Below are 23,306 nucleotides of genomic sequence, written 5' to 3'. Positions count from 1 at the left end.
TTTTTCACACAAACAATGGTGCGTGCCTGGAATGTGTTGCCAGAGCCCATGTTGGTGGTGGATATGATAGTGGTGTTTAAGAGTCTTTTAGATAGGCACATGGATATGCAGGGAATTGCAGGGATGTGTAGTAGACATAGACAGAGGAGATTAGTTTTACTTGGTTTTACATTCTGCAGAGACATTTCGCCGAAGGGCCTGTTTCTGTGCTGTAGCGTTCTATGTCCCATGTAGGTGACTCTCAGGCAAGGTAATTGGCCACACGTGCTTATTGGGGGGCATTTAGGTCAACGATTTCCATCTTCTGATCAACAGCATTTATGATACAATATTTCCAGAATGTTTCTAGATTCAGAGTAAACAGGCAACTGGATACTTATAAATTGATTTTTGTTTAAAACCCTTTTATTGGCATTTCTCAGTGGACCCTGTAGATTTTCATCTTGTTTAATTTACAATACATTTGCCCATAATGAGATAATTTTACATAATTTACATGACATCCATGACAAGCTCTTCCTAAACACGCCTCTCAATACGCTAAAATATGCTACCTACAAGTGTACAGAATTGCAATACGTACAAAGCACTATTTATTAGGCCTGAATTACAATACTGTTTGCCTGCCCCATAACCAAGGATGGAGATTTCACAGTTAACAATTGTTCAACTGGAACAAGTGTTTCATTCTCTATATTCCTTAAAATACTACAAAAGGAACAGATGAATCATTATCAGGCCTTAACATATTCAAGGATGTGGCCAAACAGGACAAAAATACACCAAACCATGTTGGTTCGTTCAATGCCAAGCAACGAAAGACAAATCGTTTTGGCACACTACATAAACACTGCAGTTGATTCTGTAATGGGTCAACAGGTACACGTTTTTCTTTAAATAAGATTGCCACTTATATTATTGGTGCACCTGTAGAGAGATAGTTTAATCATCCATTGACAGAATTAATGCAAAGATGTTTTGATTTTTTTTATATATGTCCTGTCTCTTCATCTCAAACAATACATTAAACTAATAACCAAATCAGTAGGAACATTAATTCCGTCATCCAATCAGAAACAGTTCTACGGTAGTTTAAAGTCGTCTTTAATACTACAATGTGCATATCAGTAACTTAAATGAAGCGCTATTTCAATTTACAGAAAGGAAGGCGTGATGTTTTTGGAAGATAAATCCAAAGTTTGTAGTACAAATTTTCTGCCAGTTAACAGTTTTGGTGCAATCTTAAATCACTACAAATAGCTCAGTGCAATAGTTACTTACACCATGTCTGTTTATGAATGCAGAAATAGTACTTGTGTACATGTTCAAACTGCCAGCTTAATGGATAACTGGGGGAACACAGCATATTAGAATGGAGTGGTGCGATACATGCTCTCACGCACTCTAACATTGTTCATATTGCGCAGAGTTGCTAAAGAATTTGTAGATGAGGAAGGATAAAACGGTTAAGCTATGTTAATCTGTTAATGGTAAGTATAACAACCTGAAGATCTAGGAGATCCACTGCCGACTGACTCTCTGCTGGGTATTGATGTTGCTTGTGAGAATGAAATAAAAGGTCAACCAAATAAAAAACTTATGACTTCCTAAGACTAGCAACTAATTTTAAAAAGTACAGTTATGCCGCAGTAATTTAAAAGGGTTCCATTCTATCGTTTCAAGGATCAAATTCAAATATGTTTATGTTTTTCTTAGAACACACCAAAAAGGCATAAGTGCATTTTCTCCATCAAACAAGGCCTGGCATGCAAGAATGCAATTATGTATGTACAAGTACCTTCTTCATTTATTTGAAAGATATTCCCAAAGATCTTGCACACAATTATTCCCACATGGCAAGCGAGAACCTTTAAACTACAAAAACGTTTCCATATTGAATTTGTAGCTGGAGAATCATTTAAAAAGGCATAACAAAGAAACGATCAGCCATGCATATGATTAGCATTTTTTTAGGGCAACCAGCTCTTCCTGAAAGCAGAACTAAATCCTGTTTAAAATTGCACAATTAGTTACTCACCGACATTTCACCAAGCTACGTGCTCAGCTCCATGCACTCTGCTTTGCTTTCAACTTTGGACCAAAATTAAAAGTAAAATTGATATTGCTCCCTCGTCAGTTTGGTATTTCTGAAGGACGCAACTTAACTCACCACCCGTCCCGGCTAATTTATATGTAAAAAATGCTCACAATCTATAAAAGGGAATTATTTGCATGTACTGCTAAATTAAATCCTCAACATAATCTTGACTATTAACTGCCATTGTGATGAAGACAGCCATCACTGCGATTATAATTTTATGAAGTCTCACAACCAAAACACTAATAATAGAATGTGGCCATTATTTATGATACTAGGACAATTTCCAGTCTTCTGCATATGCAAAACATTTGAGCGTTATTTGAATACTTATTTTATGTAAATCAATTATACCAGTAAAGTGAATTTCTCTAAAACTGAAAGCAGGCAAGTAGACTCCAATGGTGAGTAAGGAATCAAATCTACTACTTTAAATAGTGATTTATCTTTAATATCTTGATTTAAAAGACTATATTGGCATCAGAAGTACCTAAATTCGAGCCATAACCACAAAAAAAATCAATGCTTAACATTCAAAATGTACTTAGCTTACATTGTTTTTACAACCTCCTTTTAACTGCTTAGCCATTTTATGAATCATCTGATCTCGTGTGCAAATGACAGTGAAGTTCTAACTTCCTCCATAGTTTATACAGTACTAAAGTACAGCATGTACATCATGTACATCATGTACATTATAAACAGCAAATTAGAGAAACCTGCACAATAAATCTGCTTTTTCTATATTTCATGTCCATATTTTGATCAGGGTTGGTTCCATCGGTGTACTTAGTGTCACTACAATAAAAACAGTAGAACTGCACTTTAAAATGTACCATGCAACTTCAAAAGAAAATTATTGAAAATATAATTTTAAAATTAAAATGAAATGGAGTTTCTAAAGTGACCAGCTTTCAATAATCACTTACATGCCATTGCATTATGCTTCAGTGAAAGAAAAGTAAATGAGTGTGTGGAAATAACAATTCTCTGGTCTATCAGTACTGAGGTAAAGTAATGTTAAAGAAGCAGTTCAGTTTCAAAACACATCCCCAGAGATTTACTAAATGGACCATTAAGTTTTGTAACATACTGCTCAAATAAAAGCTGCATTCCAGGATTTGAAACAAAATGGACACAATAAATCCCACTATTTAAGCCTGTTTAGTCATCAAAACTGATAGATAAATCTAACGGATCAATAAAATGTTGATGGCAAACACTTAATTGGGAAGCAACACATTTGCATTGACTGTAATGTCATAAATGTAAGAAAGCCATGTAATATGAGGTATGTGAAAACTGAATTTATATCAACTGCATCAGATGGCAGTTCAACATCAGAAAACCTATAAATTAAAGGTTATTAAATAATTTTATAACTCTATTGAATTTGGCACAGGACATGTTTCTTTTCCTTTAAAGACCCTATTATGAAATTCAGATGAACGATATTTTATTAAAATATCGTGATAATAACTTCTGCAACTTGAAGCTTTTAATGTAGAGCCATTTACGAAAACCAAATTTTGATAACTACACAAATGGTCAATCCATATTTTAAGCACATGTGAAAAGATAATAAAAAGGCTCATCTTAGACCTGCATTGAATGTAGAAATTAGTTTTCCTTCATGATCCTCTATTTTACGGCTTAGTCGCGTGCAAGGAGGAAACAATTAACCTGGCAACCTGTGAACTTAAAGAAACTACTGGTAAAACAAGCTTAGCATGCAAGCATCAAAACCCATCTCACACAACTGATTTTAAATTCGCCTCTCTCCCTCTCTGAACAGTTGTCAAGTTAAATTGAACATGTTAAAAATTAATTTTGCATTCAAATGAAATGAGCTGGGATGCAGGATCAAAACAGGTGTAAAATAATTGTCTTTAATACATTCTTTAAAGTAGAGATCATTTTCAACTTGACCAAAAAAGTAAATGGCTCCAAACACCAACGAAAAGACGGAGGTATTTCTAGTCGCTTTTCCATTAATTTTATTGAATATAAAAAATAAGGTCAACCAGTCTTTTCTTTTAGACATTGTAATGGCCTGCCCAAGCTGGAAAGAGCAGAGCAATTTTTGTTTTTCTCAGTCAACAGCTTAGTCTTTTAATCATAACCTAATTCAGCATTCTTAGTTTGAGCATTTTGCAGCAGGAAAGGAAACCGGAAATACCTTTCAGGGCACTGTACAGGGCAAACATCTGAAGGCAAGATTCGAGATTGAAAATCCAGTATCAGAATGGTAACAATATTGTTTCTGGGATTAAACCCAACCTAAAGGTTTATGCAATGTGTCAAATGGAAGCAGTGAAGGGGGATGGAAGAGGAACTTTTTGATAAAAATAAGGAAAAACAAACAGTAATTACCACAGATCTCAGTTGTACAACTGCACCATTCTAAAGCCATGTTCATTATGGAGCAGGACCCAATTTGGTGCATAGGCATAGTAATGATCCAGTCTTCATAGAAAAATAAGACTTTATGACAAAGTATTCTGTCATAGAACACAAAATGGCTAAAAGATTAGCTAAAGCAAGTTTCTGTGATGGTCTAACTGCCTGTTTACATAATTTAAAAAGTACTAAGATCGAATCGATTCCATTTGAAATACAGATTTCCTGTGTCCATGAATGCTGTTCAGCTCCAACTGAAGGCAGCAATGTGCTTGATGTCACATAGCACAGTAAAATGATCCTTTCAGAAAAGTCCTCCAAACGGATACAAGATGAACGGTACAGGATCCCAAAGAGTATACAGACGGAACTCACACTCAGTGTTGATGAATTTACATAGAGGTCCTGACTAAGACAGAAGCCCAAACCACCATTAAATGAATACGATATGATTGAAGAAAAGTCCTTTTTGGTGTTAACAATCCTCCAGCTAGAATGAAAGGATTGATCTTCACTTCAATCCGTTGATCTGCATTTTATTAACTAATTGTGAAATGACTGTGCATTATTTGCTGTATTTTTCATTCTGTACACATCATGTACATTCTGCAACAAGGTTCCCAATGCTACACAGTTGTACTTCTGGTCCCAGTGATTTGTGGTCGTGCAAATTCCACAAAGTCATCAATAAGCACTGGCCATGCTCCTGAAATACATTTTAAAAAAATTACACGTAATTATTTTGTATACTTTGAAATAAACTTTTTAAAACTTAATTTAATATCGTTACTTAACAGAAACATCTACCAAAATACATATTCTAAGTATAATGATTTGTGCATTGATCAGGAGATAGGAGAATGCATCGAGAAAGTGGTGGTTTTACCAGTCTCTAAAAAAAGCACTCTCAATCAGATTCTGCACGAGTTAAATTCAGGGTACAACTTAACGCATTGCGCCCCAGTTAAACAGCCCTCCATCACTGCATAAAACAACAGTCTTGTTTTCCCAAGTTACTTTTCATCTCAAGATAAATGCAGGGCACTTTCAGGCGGCTCCGTTCAAAATTTGGTAGGAAAATATTCAGATAAACCAGTTTGGTTTCTCTTAAATGGAAGAGCAACAATCCCATTGAATCCAGTATGGCCTTGAAGGATTAAACTCATACAGAAAATGGATACATATTCAACTTGGTATCCAATGTAATGTAAAAGAATTCATTCATATGATGCACTTCTAAAATTCGACAACTTTATTAATAACATAAATTAAATTGAGCTTAAATTTGTGTCCTACAACTTGCTTGAACATCTATCCAGGATATTTAAATTCTGAGAATTCATCTTAATATGGGAAACGTCCACTCAAGCAATTCAGTGCAGAAATCACAAACCATGAAAATAATTTTTACTGGATTGAGTATCCCCTTAGCCCTGAACAGCTGACCTCCCCCCCCCCCCCCCCACCCACGCGAGTCGAAAGCACGAAGTTCAAAACATCTCTAGGAAATATTATGTGTGTTCTATATTAGCATACCTTCTTCATCATAATTGGACATGTCATCAGCAATCATACAGCTGAAATCTAACAGAAGGTTCCAGGTGTCTTTAGGTATTGACCTTTTATGATGTTCCTGCAGGCAAATAAAACATTTAAGATATAAGAAAAAGTGACTTAATGTAATGACAAACACAATCAGCTTAAAAGTACAAAAATAAAAAAGTCTGCAATTTATCAAACTAATGCAATCCAAATATCTCAAAATAAATAATAAAAGCATGGAGTATTTATAAATCCACCCAAAGTCAATGGATGCTCGGTGGTCGATGGGATACGATAGGAAAGAGGGCTTTAATTTTTAAAGTTTATTATGTGAGAAAGCTATCGCCCATTATTCAATCCAAAATCCAAAGATCCAAGATCAAGCATTGTAATTAAAATTTATAATGACATTTAAATCAGACTATATTTGATTTTGCAGTGATCTGCAATATATGATATTGCCATAGAGGGAGTACAGAGAAGGTTCACCAGATTGATTCCTGGGATGGCAGGACTTTCATATGAAGAAAGACTGGATGACTCGGCTTGTACTCGCTGGAATTTATAAGATTGAGGGGGAATCTTATAGAAAATTCTTAAGGGGTTGGACAGGCTAGATGCAGGAAGATTGTTCCCGATGTTGGGGAAGTCCAGAACAAGGGGTCACAGTTTAAGGATAAGGGGGAAGTCTTTTAGGACCGAGATGAGAAAGTTTTTTTTCACACAGTGGTGAATCTGTGGAATTCTCTGCCACAGAAGGTAGTTGAGGCCAGTTCATTGGCTATATTTAAGAGGGAGTTAGATGTGGCCCTTGTGGCTAAAGGGATCAGGGGGTATGGAGAGAAGGCAGGTACAGGATACCGAGTTGGATGATCAGCCATGATCATATTGAATGGCGGTGCAGGCTTGAAGGGCCGAATGGCCTACTCCTGCACCTATTTTCTATGTTTCTATGATTCTATCCAAAAAGTGTATTTGAAAAAGTTAATTCAATGAAAATAAACGAGTCAGCAATGAAGGCTACTTCACTAACTGGAATAAACAGTTCCCAGAGATATCTAGATATATCTATGGTGGGAAGCGACCTTTTCCAACATCTGCTGCTGTCAGACAAGTTCAAGAGATCCCTGAACTCAGTCAAGAAATCGGAAAGCTATTTGTAATTGAAGTCTGGAATATCATACATATACATACAGTGGCTGAAATAAACAATGATTAAAGATAAGTTTAAACCCATTTGAAAATAAGTAAAATCCAATATAGGTACAAAAATGTAACTATTGGCACCAGATTGCTTTAGTGGTTAATGCACCATTAAAAGTCACTTTAATCTCCTCTACGTGCATGGTTTTCCTGATATTAGAGTATTTAAACTGAATTTGCAGCAATGAATTTAGTTTGATTCTGCCGAGGAAACCCCACACAAGCCAATCTGTAAAGATATACTAAATCACTGACAGGATCGCAGGACTTTTTAGCTGTAAAACGTTACCTGTGAAAATCCTAAGACTGGTAGGATAATGCATCAGGGACATGGAGAAAATGCAGTGAACAGTGAATTTTCTGTTACAAAATGCAGACCACCATTTCTGCGACTATAAATATGATAGATACGAGTAAAGTTTCTCCATTTGCTAACCATTAACTCAATTATGTACATTTTTCAAAATGTTTGCTTAAAAACAGAATCATAATCGCATTGCAGGAAACCCAATCTCCACCAGGAAATCAGAACTTAACGTATGGTCAAGTCTTGAACAAGTCAAACTGCGTATACTAGAAGATAGACACAAAATGCTGGAGTAACTCAGCAGGACAGGTAGCATCTCTGGAGAGAAGGAATGGATGACGTTCTAGAATAAACTTTGAATAGATAAAAGGAGGCAAAAATAACTGGACAGCTCTTGAAAGGAAAACTAGTGCCGTGCACAAAGACAGAGTTTAATCAACTTAATGACAAGCAATTTTCTATTTAATTGATGTGAAGATATGGAAGTTGCGTCAGAGGACAGAATAATTGTAAAAATCTATACCCCCGAGAAAAGGGTAAAAAATAAATGGAATAAAACTGTCCTTACATGATGACATGCAATTTTCATCAAATGCAAGATATAAAGGAACTGCAACAGGATGGATATAGATGCGTTTAAGAATGCTAGCATTAATATAAAAATTGAGTGTGATAAATGTATAAATATTTGAGGAAGTTAAAAGTATACTAATTCGAAAAAGGTGAAAAATTCCATATGCAGTTCCTTACTACACATCCAAAACACAAAAACGTATTATCAGGTTCAATTGGTACGAAGGAACTGCAGATGCTGGTTTACTCTGAAGATGGACACAAAATGCTGGAGTAACTCAGCAGGACAGGCAGCATCTCTGGAGAGAAGGAGTGGGTGACGTTTTAGGTTGAGACCCTTCGTCAAACTAAGCGACAAATGTGTAGGGAAGAACAGCAGATGCTGGCTCACAAGATAGACACAAAAATGCTGGAGTAACTCAGCAGGTTAGGAAGCATCTCTGGGGAAAAGGAATAGGTGATGTTTTGGGTCGAGACCCTTCTTCAGACTCTACTGGTTGATGGGTAGGCAGGGGTTAAGAAATATAAATCGTAACTTTGGAAAAAGAACAATTGTAAGGAGAGAAGCAGAGCGATTTGAAAGCACCAAGATCCATAGGAAATTCACGAGCAAAGGGTGAGGATAGGCACTGGGCAGATTTAGGACATATAGAACAAAGAACCGCAGATGCAGGTTTACACAAAAAGACAGAGTGCTGGAATAACTCAAGCAATAGCTCCAGAGAATGTGGATATGTGATGTTTCAGGTCAGGTTCCTTCATCTGCCTGACCCGCTCAGTTACTCCAGCACTTTGTATCCTTTTAGGGCATTGAATAGCCTATTGAATCGATGGTGAAAACAAAATCTATAAATGCTTTCTAAGAGAAGTGAATAAATATTTTAAAAAGGAAGAATTTGAACACAATGCGCAAGGCAATTGTCAAGGGTAGATGGCTCTTAGACAGGCAGGAGAAGCATTAATGAGCCAAATGGCCTCTGGTATCTTGATTGTGGACTGTTGTGGTCTGGTATCTTGATTGTAATTGGTTGCATTGCATTTAACTACATTTAACTTCTTTAGTGTTTGCCCATAAGAAAAAGTAACTTTCAAAAACAAACAAATCTGAACCAGGTTAGAAGCATCAATTCTTACACTTACCAATAAAAACTTATTCCATAGATCTAAGAATTTGAATCGGCCAGCAAGTACTAAATTCCAGTAAGCAATTGCCATTTCTAAATCTGGAAAATAAAATATTAAGTATATCTTCAGTAGTTACTGGAAAATGTAAATACTCAGTGAAAATTGAAAGTAATACAGAGTTGTAGCATTTTTTTAAGATTTTTCTCCACTTTAGTATGTTTGTTGTACTTATAGTTTAATCAGAGGTGATTAAAACTATCTCAACATCTGATCAGCTGAAAATGCCTGCAGACATTAGTAAGTTTTAAACTAATTAAGGTGGTGAACTCCCAACAGGTATTTCTGACATTATAGTTGATTAAACCTATATATCTGGAGAAAAATTGTACGCAACGTAATGCCCCATTGATCTCAATGTTATAAAGGGAGATGTTTGTTTGTTTTTTTTTAAATGTTTTTTGCTTCAGTTAAAATTAAAACAATTCAGTGTAGATAACACTTTAATAGCTATACTACCCAAACTAAGCAGGCAAGGGTGAGTGAATATATACAAACCAAGTTTCAAAATACAAGTCATCATATAATTAAATGGAAATGGCAAAATATAATACACATTGACAATTAAACTGTACATTCGCAGGGCGAGGGAAAACAGTTCCAATTATAGTAAATGCAGAGACTTTAGATGCAATGTGTACCTGAAAATTCAATCAGTACTCAATCTCACTATTATGTGTTGCTTCATTAACAATTAAGAGAACCGATTTTGCTTTCCAAGTCATAACTGTACACTGTATATATATAATTTTTTGAGATGGAGGGGCCATAATGCAAGTGTTTTCAATCTTTTTCACTAATTGGTGGCTTCAAGCATTGACAGTTCAATTAAATGCAGGCACTTACAATTTATAAACCCTGCTAACTTTTCTACAACATATCTAAATCTTAAACTTAATAGGACATTTCAGGTAATCATTTTTATTTGTCCCAAGCACCAAATTGCAAATTGTTTTGCACTGAACCATTATGTAACCAGTCTAACTTAATTCTTCAATCATTTAAAACTATATATATAGTTTACCTTCACACTTTTCTGAAATATTGCAAGTTACCATTAATCAATTTGTTAACTAAAACTTTAACCATGTCATCATACTTTGGTAATAATAGGAAATACACCTTAAAATGAATTTAGATCTTGGGCTTCATGTAATATTCAGTCCTTCATAAAATACCAGCCACATTGTAAGTAGAATGTTTTGGCATCTCCAAGGATAGATTTCTTTTTCACTTTAAAATCATTGGAACCCGATCCTAATTTGGACAATGGATTTCCACAATTTACAAAAATTGAGGAAAGGATAGCCTAATAATTTACTTTAGTCACCTGAGAGGAGATTATGAAAGCACCATGAAAACATCTGCAGTTACTATCCTGCCCTTTTACTCAAAGGACACCTTTTCCCGTGCCATTTCGCCCAGTTGAATTTCATTAAAAAATGATTGCATTCTTTCAGTCTGGATGCATCAGAATATTAACATAGCACATTAGAGGTGGGTTTACAAAATCATGTTACGTAACCACTAGTATTATTGCTAATGTTAACTGATGCTTATTATAGAAGCATGCGATTTTACTGTGAAAATGATGGAGCATTTCAATTATGGAAACACCAGCCTCAAGATTCTACGGTGAAATTAAATTTCAGTTCTACTGGTGGTGAACCTTTCATCACGAGGTAAACAAAGACATATGCTACATTCACCACCCCAACAGAACAAAATTTGGGCATTGGCATATCAGTCATCTAACTATACAATCATAATATTACTTTTTTTGTGCTTCCGAAGTTATGTTCAGAATTTGAAATTAAAAGCAAGTGCAAGCCAACAAAATACTTAACACGGAGCATGGTAAATTGTGGTGTCAAAGCACATTGCTTCAGCAACCACTGAATGATGATTTCTGGTCCTATATAGACCAATCAATTCCTAATTGTCATGTATCAAGGACCTTTTACAAATTCAGACTACAGCAACATTTCAACTTTCCAATGGTGTCTCAAAAGCAATTTTTGATTTTATAAATCCAGAAATGATTTTAAAAATTGACCCTTACAGAAATCTTTGATGAATGATATGCAGACATTTAACAATACATTGGCATTTGGCAACGTCCAATGTTAATTGTGCAGCTGATGGAAGAACCAATGCATGAATCAAATCTAAAGACCTTTGCAATGCTCCTATACTCATCTGAACAGTTCTGGCACAAACAATCTCAACAAATTTCTAACCTGCCTTTTCTCCTTATCCAACATTTTCTCTTCCCTCTCAATTTTGTATGCAAAGATGACAAGGATTAGAATAAAAATCTGCAATTAATTTAATGTCACATGGCAATTCTGTAGAGCCATGAATTATAATCACTATTTTCAAACATTTGCTAAAGTTAAGCTATGATTTATACCTTTGAAAAATTAGTTCTGCCCCTCTTGAATTCTGCTGCATGTGAAGGTCCTGCAGGTCTGCCTCCACACTCCTCCCTATTCCTCGTTATCTGGCAGCCTAGGTCTTGTTCCCAAGCTTCCTTTAGATTTTCTGTGTTGTCTGCAGACATGGAGATAAATAGGGCGCAGATATATTTGGGGAGGTTTTGCAGAGTGCGGGCAATTAGTTCAGATGGGTCGATTTGCACTGGCGTTGAGTATCACATGACATCAGAAGTTGTGAAATAACTGAATAAGATATTGGAATATCACATTTGTGCTGTCTATTTCCAAACGTGCCTTATGACAGTTTCTGCGTTGACTCCATTACTACTTGTGAGTGCTTACCATTATGTCAGCATGGATAAAGGATAAAATGGTACTTCATTAAAAATGCTGTTGAAGTAACTCAAGGTATTTACAGTTTTTTGACAGCCTTCTTTTAGAAACCAGAAGTGAGTTCACCAGGGATTTCTATCCTAATCAATTTACTAGAAAGGTCATCTCCTAAATGTGTGTCCAAGACTAAAATCTGTATATTACTTCCTGCCTGCCAAACTGCTGTAATACTCAGTTAGGCAGTACCTGGTATTTCAATATGAATGCATATTTTTCAAGAACTATTTTCAAAGAACAAAGTCCTGCATAAAAATGATTGCGGGGGGGGGGGGGAGGTGGGGGCAGAAATGATTGTCGCAATGATTTGTATATAAATCCATGCTGCTTTAAACGTTGATCTTTACTCCTTAAAATGTACTGTAATCTTTGTAAAATTACATAAAAATCACATCTAAAGTGGCAACTAAACTGTTGTCAGTGTTTTGGAGAAATTTAAGCTTACATACAAGCATATATTACTTGTTCTACCATGGAACAAAATACCACAAAATTTGATTTTTAAAAATAACTGCTTGACCAAATTGTAAACCGTGCCCCAGACAATGGAAGAGAAACAAACGAAACAGGATCTTATCTCAATTTACCTTCCGATTCTGCTATGTAGGGTAATCATAATTACCAAAACACTGGTACCAATTTATGTGATTGCCACATGTAATCATGAGTGGTTAGATCACAGTACATCATGTTGTGTTAGTATCATGTTCCTGGTCATGGTCATTAAGCAGGCTCTGCTTAAATACAATACAGGTGAATGAATTATGTGACTCCAACATTGCATCAGGAATTGTGTATTCTTTTGCACAGCACTACGCGTTGTCTTTGCATTCTATCCCCAACAGGCTGCATTATGGAGAGTATTTTGTGGAAGGTCAGCAGTTCTTTTAGATTGCACTTACCTAAGCCCTTCTGGCCTGGGTTCTTTGCAAAGTTGAACGTGAACTGGTAAAAATCCTTGAACTTTGCTTGATCTTTTAATTCTAATTCCAATTTAGGCAGCAGAATCTTCAGTTTTTCTATGCTGTCACACCTTTATCAATAAGAGAAACTTCTCTTCAACATAATATATCATAACATTCAATGTTCTCCTTTCTCACTATCATATTAAAATTCTTCCATTCCCCCTTCATCACAGAAACTTAATATCTCATTAGGCTACGATAAAGACCTAATTGAATATATACTTTTAATTCATTAATGTAACATGAATAAAAAAACTCAAGAACTGTCAAAACATTTAGGCTTTTCATGTGTTAAAAGAACAAATAGCACCACTTATCCAAAATGTCACCATATTTGGGTGAAAGATGCATACAATTGAAATTCAAATTCGAGAGTAATGCAAGGTCCCAGGAACCTTTGTTCAGACTGTCAGAGTCCACTTTAACATTCCAATTGAATTATTGATTTCCCTTAGATAGACACAAAAAGCTGGAGTAACTCAGCGGGACAGGCAGCATCTCTGGAGAAAAGGAATGGATGACGTTTTGGGTCGAGACCCTTCTTTTGATTTTGTGTTTCCTGAAGTGACCGAGGTTTAAATTTAAACAATTTAAATTCCTTCCACCACTAAAGACAAAAAATGAGGCAGAGAGAGAAAAGACACCAGATAAAAGAGAAAGTAAAGTGCTACTCTGTTCTTTATCCTTAATTTAAAATGGTGCCTAATGTATCTGTTATGTATGCAGGCTTTAATAAAACAAATCTAGCATTTATCTATGTATATAGTCAGATATCTACAAATTATAGTTAATAATCTATCACCTGGATCAAAATCCATATTTTTGATTCAATCAATCAGAATTGTCTGCAAAACAATCTGAAGATCACATTTGGACCATACTTGCTTTTCCTGGTAGGTAATTCACTTGAAAAATTCTACAATACAGAAGTGAAGAACATAAACTGGTAAAATAGAAGATTTCGCAACATCTCAAACCTGCTCAACAATTCAATACAATCATGCCAGCTTCTCAGTCCTAAATGGCCATGCTTTTATCCTGAGACTACGTCTTTTTGTTTTAGATTTTCCACGAAGAGGATAGAGCCATTCACCCTCTATTCTGTTGTACATCAAGAATTTTGCACATCTTAATGAGATCACTTCTCGTACACACAGTTTACAGAACCAGGATTTTTGAGGGTGCTAATGGCACTGCACCTCCAAGGAACGCAAATTGAACAATGTTCCATCTAGTGTTTAAAGAGTTTACTTTATTGATGCTAAAGTCAATATATGAGAATATAACATTCATACACTTTAAGGAACCACAAAAGCTGTTTTCAATGTCCATTTTCAAATTGTGTTGGAAGGAACTGCAGATGCTGGTTTAAACCGAAGATAGACACAAAAAAAACTGGAGTAACTCAGCATGTCAGGCAGCATCTCTGGAGAGAAGGAATGGGTGATGTTTCGGGTCAAGACCCTTCTTCAGACTGGTTATGGATAAGGGAAACGAAAGATATAGACATTTTCACCCAACAACTGCTTGAACCTACCTGATCTCCCAGTTGCTAAACACTTTAATTCTCCTTCCCATTCCCAAACAGGTCTTTGTGTCCTAGGTCTCCTCCATTGTCAGAGTGAGGCTAAACGCAAATTGGAGGAACAGCATCTCATATTTCGCTGGGGCAGCTTACAGCCCAGTGGTATGAATATCAATTTCTCTAACTTCACATAACCCTAGCATTCCCTCTATCTCTATCCCACTCCCACCCGTCTCACCAGCTTCTCATTTTCACCTAACAAACAGCTAACAATGCTCTGTTTCCTTTATCATCGTTACATTTTTGCATATCTTTCATTCATTGTTCTTTATCTCTCTACATCTTCTATATCTCTCGTTTCTCTTATCCCTAACCAGTTTGAAAAAGGGTCTCGACCCGAAACATCACCCATTCCTTCTCTCCAGAGATGCTGCCTGTCCCGTTGAGTTACTTAGTTTTTGTGTCTATCTTCCATTTTCAAATTGTCAAGCATCAATCTCTCCATGAATCTTCCTTTGCTAAAGTTTCTACAAATCTTTACATGCATTCAGCAACAACAACAAAAATCAGTTATAAGTATCCATAATTTCTATTTTGTTAATGCAATAAACTTCCCCAGTGCAAACTGTTAGCTGGCGATCATTGCTGATTAACTGTCATTAAAACAAGACCAGCCCTGAGCATTTAAATTTTATTGGTGTTATTTCCATGGCCATATCAGTTAGAAACCACAGTCTCCAGTGTTACTCAACCTTTCCATTAGATAACGGATGGTTTGCACTTCATGCCCATTTTCCCACCTTCATTTAATTTCCCATCTTTAAATAACAAGAATCTCAGTCTTGAAAGTTCTACTTTTCCTTCCATCAATAGCTTTTAGAAAAAGTTTAAAGTTCTATTACCCTTTGTGCCTCCTTATTTTGCTTTTGAATGGCCTAGCTCTAACTTTAAGATACAACCGATTGCTCTGAATTACAAACCAGGGAAATTAGATTTTTAAACACTTTGATGAGATCATCTCTCAATCCTTTATATTGCTGGGAATATGGACAAATTTAAGACGTTTTTCCTTACACTTTTACACTCTTGGCTCCGATAACCATTCAGTAAATTTGCCATGACAAAACTAATATATCCTTCGAGGCAGAGTTCCCAAAACCCAGTGAAGTACTCAGATCGCATCTGATAAAGTTATTTGCAAATGAAAATGTCATACCTCTTGTATACCATTCCCCTTCAAATAAATAGCAATATTTGTTAATTTTTTTAAATATCCGTCTATAGATTCAAAATTTTCATCAAAACTGTCCAAATAGATTTGCTCCCCTACAAAGCCCTGTTTCTCGTAACTTAAGGAATAATCTTCATTTATCTTGGTAGTATCCAAAATGAGATGAATTTCTCCAGTTAAATTCTACTTAAAGTCAGTGCCAGACAGCTATACAGCATGCAAACAGTTCCTTTGGCCCACCTTGTCCAAGTTTGCATACTGGGCTGGTATGCAAAGGGATATGGGGAGAAGGCAGGCACAGGTTACTGATTGTGGATGATCAGCCATGATCACAATGAATGGCGGTGCTGGCTCGAAGGGCCAAATGGCCTCCTCCTGCACCTATTGTCTATGTTCCCATTTATCTGCATTTGGACTAAAGCCCTTCCTATTCATCTATCTGTCCAAATGTATTTGAAAAGTCAAAATTGCATCCTCTTCTACAGCTTCCTCTGGCAGCTCACTCCAAATACAGATGACTCTCGGAGAGAAATAGTTGTCTCTGAGGTCGCGTCTAAATCTCTCCTCTCTCACTTTAAGCCTGTGGCCTCTTGTTTTTGAGTTATTTATGCTGGGGAAAAAGACAGTGTGCTCTATGCTCATGTTCTTGTACACCTCGCGTAGGTCATCCCTCACCTCCTACTGTCCAAAGAAGAACTCCACCCTATCTAACCACTCTCGATAATTCCAGCTTGCAACTTCAGGTTACATCCTGGTGAATTGCTTTTGCGCCCTTTCCAAATTAATGGCATCCTTCTCATAGCTGGGAATCCAGATCTGCATGCCAACACCCCAAGTGTGGTCTTATCAATGACTTGCACAGCTGCATCGTAACGTTTGAACTTTTGTACTCAATACCCATCCCAATGAAGGTAAGTGTGCCAAGCATATTCTTGCCGTGCTGCCCACCTGACTCACCACCTTTAGGGAATCACGTAGCTGCACTCCCAGATATCTCTGGAGAGAAGGGTAGGGTGACGTTTTGGGTCGAGACCCTTCTTCAGACTGATATCTCTGTTCTGTTACCCCCCCCCAGAGCTCGACCATTTATTGTGCAAGTCCTGGCCTGGTTTGACAAACAAAATGTAACACCCCACGATTGTTAAGAGTTAAATTCCATTGTCCATTCCTTGGCTCATCTTCCCAATTGATCTAGATTGCAAAAAAACAACCCCCCTACTCCGCCCTCTAAGCCAATTCTGAATCGAGTTAGCCAGCTCACTTGGGATTCCATTTGATCTAATCTTTCAAACCAGCCTACCATGCAGGAATAAGAGTGCTGGAGTAATTCAGCAGGTCAGGCAGCATTTATGCAGGGAATGGGTAGGGCGCATTTCAGGTCTGGACGCTTCTTCAATCTTGACCTGAATCATTGGCTCCACAAATGCTGCCTGACCCCCTGAGTTATTTCAGCAATGTTTTGGTCAAGATACCAGCATCCGCAGTTCCCCATGTCTACCTTGTGGGCCCTTGTCAAAGGCCATGCTAAAGCCAATGCTCACAGGCCTGCCCTCGTCATTCCCCTTGGTGACCTCTTTAACAAAGATCGGATTTGCGAGACACTATTTCCCACACACAAAGCCATGCTGACTATCCTTGATCCGTCCGTGTCTATCCAAATGCTGGAATATCCTGCCCCCCCCCGAATCCCACCACTGACGTCACGCTCACCAGCCTGGATTTACCTACTTGGTTTTTTGCTGCCCGTCTTAAATAATGGCGCAATGTTAGCCACTCCCTATTCTTCTGGAATGAATTATTTACCATAATTTTGACCAAACTAATAATTTGAGTTTCCTTCCTTGCAATCTACTCTTCATTCAAGACACCAGAACAATAATACACAGTAACCTTTATGTTTCACTTCATCCCACAACAGAATGCTACCTCTTGTTAATTATGGAGGACAACATTTTATCAAAAATGACAGTAGGAACATGATCAGTTGGGCAAGTGGGCTGAGGAATGGTTAATGGAATTTAAGTGAAAGGTGTTACATTTCTGGTAGTCAATCCTAGGCAGGGCCTACACAGTGAATATAGGGCGCTGGAAAGTGGAGTTCCTTGAAAGTGGAGTCACAGATAAATATGCTGGCCGAGAAAGCTTTTGGCACTTTGCAGCTCATCAGTCAGAATATTCAGTATAGAAACCGAGATGTTATGTTACAGTTGTACAAGATGCTGGTGAGGCTGCATTTGGGATATTGTGTTCAGTTTTGGCCGCCCTAGCAAGGATGTTGTTAAGCTGGAAAAAGTGCAAAGATTTACGAGGATGTTGCCAGGGCTTAAGCACCTGAGCTATAAGGGTCAGAGAGGCTGGGCTGGCTAGGCCTTTATTCCTTCGAGGCTAGGCCTTTATTCCTTCGAGAACAGAAGGCTGAGGGGCAATCTTATAGAAGTGTATAAGCTCATGAGGGAAATAGAAGAGGTGAATGCACAGAGTCTTTTACGCAAAGTGGGAGAATCAAGAAGCAGGGAACATAGATCAGAGGGGAAAGATTTAATAGGAACCTGAGGGGCAACGTTTTTACACAGAGAGTGTTGGGTTTATGGAATGAGCTGCTAGAGGAGATAGTTGAGGCAGGTACTATTACAACATTTAAAAGATATTTGGACAGGTATAAGGATAGGAAAGGGTTAAAGGGGTGTGGGGCAAATGCGGGCAGGTGGGACGGATGTACACAGGGCATCTTGACAGCAAGAGAAAGTTGAGCTGAAGAGCCTGTTTCCGTGCTGTACGACTGTATATCAACTACAGTTTTCAGTAAACAAATGCCCAACTTTCACAACTACAAATTATTGAAAGGATTGCAAAACTCTTTTCTCTCATACGTGCCAACAAGTTGCACTTTCTCAGATCGGAGAAATCTTTGCATTAAAAAAAACTTTGATGAACACACATTGAATCGAAAACCTAGAACTTCTGTTCTCACCAGATTGATTTAAATTACACAGAACTACACAGAATTGTAAGCAAATGTTTTTATTATGAGATGCATAATGATCTGAACTTTCCTTAAATCTAAGGAAAGAAACAGCAGTAATTTGAATTGAATGTTAAAAGAAATTGAGCAAAATATATAAAACCGGTAGCTGATTGAATTTCACTATTTTTGTAAAAGAAAATAGTTGTCAATACTTCTGGGAATAAGGGGATTATTAAACGTATGACACCTTGACCAAAATCTCTATCAAAACCCCTTTCGCTGCAATTTGAGCACTGCAGGTATCATTAACTTGTTTGTTGGTCTACAAACGCACAATATCCTGCAAACTTCTCACCACCACCACATTCTATAGCGAGAGGAACAGACCAGGGTAGGCGCTATAACAAGGGAGGATATGGAGATTAATTTCAAAATGAATTTTGAGGAGACTGGAGCTGAGAAAAAGGATAGAAAATCTTTGGTTCCATCAGTATTGAAGCTAAACCAAATTAGATTTTTTTTTAGATTTAGAGATACAGCGCGGAAACAGGCCCTTCAGCCCACCGGGTCCACGCCGCCCAGCGATCCCCGCACACTAACACTATCCTACACACACTAGGGACAATTTTTACATTTGCCCAGCCAATTAACCTAAATACCTGTACATCTCTGGAGTGTGGGAGGAAACCGAAGATCTCGGAGAAAACCCACGCAGGTCACGGGGAGAACGTACAAACTCCGTACAGACGGCGCCCGTAGTCAGGATCGAACCTGAGTCTCCGGCGCTGCATTCGGTGTAAGGCAGCAACTACCGCTGCGCCACCGTGCCGCCACCGTGTGGTCATTAGGTTGCCTCACCAAGGCAAATACTGGTGGAAAACTATGGAGGATTATTCTGTAGTCATTTTTTGGAGATAAGAGGGAGGTAAGAATAGACTACAGTTAAGAAATCACCATGTGACTTTAACCGAGGACTATATAGAGTAATACTGAAGGAAGTAAAATGCTAGTATTAGATAATATTCTCTGAGCCTTTCTCAATCTGCCTTTTAAAATAACACAATGCAGTTCACTCTCATTTTAACGGACCCCTTTACAATGGGTTTCAGCTATAGCAGATGGACCTAACCTATCGATATATGCCGACACCAGCCTGGCGTGCAAAGTGATTCAGCGAACCATTCTTCACCAGCTGCCTGCACCGTGCGGCTGTTGTTGCTGCTCATGTTGTAGACCCTGGCTGCTTGCGATTTCTCCAGGCCGCTGTCACTGACACCACACCCTCAGTCATCATGGAGCTCCCTCCCCTCATCAGCTGCTGCTTTTTCCTATAAAACAACTGTCTGCTTGGCCTCTCCCAACCCCCTTCCCCCCCCCCCCTCCCTCACCCCACCTCTTTTGACCCAGTCGCCGATATACTCCACCTGGGAAGATGGCGGTGACTGCGGAGGAGAAAGCAGAGGAAGCAACGGCAGAGGAGGGAGCAGCAGAGTGGACAGAGCGATGGGAGGAGGTGGCAGCAGTGAAGGGGGTGGGAGGGGGTTGGCGAGGGGGGGGGGGGGGGTGGGGAGAAAGAGGCCAAGTGGACAAGGGAAAGGGAGAAGGGGGAGGCAGCGGCGGAGAGCAGACAAAGCGACAGCCGACAGGAAGAAGCAGTAGCTGGTAAGAGGGAAGGGCACCCCTCAGTGGCCAAACACGTCCTGTCAGTGGCAGCAGCCTGAAGAAAGCGCTGCCCAAGGGGGCTACAACGTGAGCCACAACTGGCGACAACGCTGCGCCGTAAGTGGCAGCCTTGCCAACACCTGTCTCGCCCCTTTCTTCTGTTGTTTTTAGTCTGTTTTAATTGCATGTTTTAGTTGTATCTTTAGTTTTGTATTATGTGGTGGGTTGGGGTGGGGTTTGGGAGAAACTTTTTTTATCTCTTCCCTCGACGGAAATGCGACTTTTTCCGTATTGTATCTCTGTCCGCACTGTGGCCTAACGTCGTGGAGCTGGCGGTCCCTTTGTTAGGGATCAACTTCAGGAGCTCCGACCACAGGAGCTTCAACCGCCCCAATCGCAGGAGCCTCGATCGCCCCATAGCAGGGGCTTCGATTGCCCTGACCGCGAATATTTCGATCGCCCCGACTGCGGGAGAAAAGGAGGAAGAAGGTAAAAGTTATTTGCCTTCCATCACAGGGGGGAATGTGAGGTCGTCGAAAAACAAGATGGCCGTGCTGCCTGCACTGGTGGGCACTCGTAGGGAGTGCCGTGAGTGCGGTGATCTCGGTGTTTGCGGGGACGTGGCTCCATGAGGATATCCCGAAGTCTGGTGCGAGTGTGGACAGCTTTCTGACTGTTCGGGCGGACAGGGACTGTAGAGAGTGACAGGGGTCGGTACAACTCTGGTCACATCACGGTGAAAAAGCGTGTGTGTGGCCCGGACATTGAACTGATGGCTGTGGATCTCCACTTATGCTGTGTGCCCCAGGGATCCTCACATGCCGCTGTGATAGCTGTTTATGTTTAAGCTTTATGTGGTTTTTGTATCTTGTTGCTTTTTTGGTATGACTGTATGGTAAATCAAATGTCACTGCGCCTCAATAAAGGACCACGGAACCATTGAACAACCGGACCGTGCAGAAGGGTGAAGAAGGGGTCGCTGCTGCAGGCCCGCAGCTCCTAGTTTGAAGGTGAAACTAGACCAAGTGGACCCGTTGGGCCCAAACCTCTCCTGCATTGGTGCAGCACCCTCTCCTCCCCCCCCTCCCCCTCCTCCCTCCCTCCCCTCCCTCCCCCCAACTCCCTCCTACCTTCCCCTCCCCCCCCACTCCATCCCCCTCAACAACCCTTATCCTCCCTCCTCCACCCCCTCCCTTCCTAGGAGATAGATTTAAACTTTAAAATGTGAATAACTTTTAAAATATAACACTGATTTCAATTAAACTACTTCCATTAGCACCAAAGGGACGACGGTCAGTAAGGTGGGCCTAAAATTGTCACGCTATCGGGTACCGTTTTGGCTGTAGTTGAGGAACAAACAAACAAACAAACGGGAGTTTTAGTGTATAGATGACACAAAGTGCTGGAGTAACTCAACAAACTGAATCAGTCTGAAGAAGGATCCTGACCTGAAACGTCACATATGTTCTCCAGAGATGCTGCCCGACTGGTTGGAGTTACTTCAGCACTTTGTGTCTTTTTGTGTATTAACCAGCATCTGCAGTTCTTTCTTTCTACCACATACAATGATAATACCTTGCTTGGTTATAGGGGACAATCTGCAATAACGGTCACCATTCTCCCACCATGGTCTGCTATAATGAGGGTTTACTGTATTCACAAAATAGCTATTAGGACAAAATCAGAGATACTGAATGAACACTAAGTTTTAAATGCACCCGCTCAGAAGGTTAATATCACAGCAACAGCTTTCGGTGATGTTAAAAATGTTTGTTTTGCATAGAAACAAATTCCACATAGTTGACCAAAACATTCATTAGAAGCAAAACAATTAAATGATTGTCTACAAGCTAATTTGATAATAACTGAGGTTCATGATTTAGGAATAGTTCTTTATTCCGTTTGCCATACACAAGCAAACAAATGTAAATGTGAATAATTTTATTACTGGAAATCAGCACTAAGATTTTTGCCAAATGGTTTGAACCATGGGTTCATTTTACACCAACATAATTTTTATTTTTTGTTGTATGGAAATGAAACCAATCTAACCCGAACTTATAAAAGTTTGCAAAAGCCCAAGGAATCAAACAAAATGTTTTAGAACACACTAATATTAATGAATAACTGTTCTATTTAGTTGTACATCCTGCTCCCAGTTTAATTATAAAAAACAGGATGTACACTATATATGGGAATGACATCTGACTTAAAAGATATAGTAGCTTTCCATTGAAGGAGGATACGAACTAGAGTCCTATCGAGATCATAAATAAAAACATTGTTTGTGTCAAAAGTCCAAACATAGACTCGCCGACCATTTCACCAAACACTGTGCTCAATCAGCTGAGGCTTGCTGGATCTCCCAGTTTAACTCTCCTTCCCATTCCCATACTGACCTTTTTGTCCTACGCCTCAATTGCTGAATATAGGCCACTGGCAAACCGGAATAAAACACCTCTCATATTGTGCTTGGGTAACTGACAACCCAACAAAATGAACAATGAATTAGGTAAGTAACCTACAAACACCCCCCACCTTCTGTCCTTACTCCTGTCTTTTCATCTCTGGCCTTTGTCCAGCCATCTGCCAATGATGATTATACAATTGGCAACCATCTACCTGTATCCACCCATCAGTAGCTTGCTTTCTCCTACTCCCATCTCCCTTGTAGCTTTCTCCCCCCACTACAATCAGTCTGAAGATGGGTCCCAACCCAAAACATTGCCCATTTGTTCTCCAGAGATGCTGCTTGTTCAGCTGAGTTACTCCAGCACTTTGTTTCTTTTGTAAACCAGCAACTGCAGTTCCTTGTCGTCTTGATG

At 38.8% G+C, this 23,306-nt stretch overlaps 1 protein-coding gene across 3 annotated transcripts in view; it reads right to left on the bottom strand.

Annotated features, from left to right (window-relative positions):
• Positions 1-408: 408 nt before the first annotated feature.
• The window catches only part of dcun1d1 (DCN1, defective in cullin neddylation 1, domain containing 1 (S. cerevisiae)), a 71,733-nt gene continuing 48,835 nt past the window's right edge, over positions 409-23,306 (bottom strand). For 2 of the 3 annotated variants that reach the window (XM_078410206.1, XM_078410205.1), the window contains exons 4-7: positions 13,036-13,166; positions 9,264-9,346; positions 6,035-6,131; positions 409-5,204 (exon numbers count right to left, since the gene is read on the bottom strand). In XM_078410206.1, the coding sequence (XP_078266332.1) occupies positions 5,125-5,204; positions 6,035-6,131; positions 9,264-9,346; positions 13,036-13,166 (391 nt within the window). In that variant the 3' untranslated portion in view covers positions 409-5,124. Of the gene's footprint in view, positions 5,205-6,034; positions 6,132-9,263; positions 9,347-11,718; positions 11,859-13,035; positions 13,167-23,306 lie in introns of those variants that run through there. The other variant, XR_013547992.1, reaches the window with a different exon arrangement.

Source organism: Rhinoraja longicauda, chromosome 13 (genome assembly GCF_053455715.1).
Source record: "Rhinoraja longicauda isolate Sanriku21f chromosome 13, sRhiLon1.1, whole genome shotgun sequence".
NCBI classification, from domain to species: Eukaryota; Metazoa; Chordata; class Chondrichthyes; order Rajiformes; family Arhynchobatidae; genus Rhinoraja; species Rhinoraja longicauda.
This window is presented reverse-complemented; position numbering and strand designations above follow the sequence as displayed.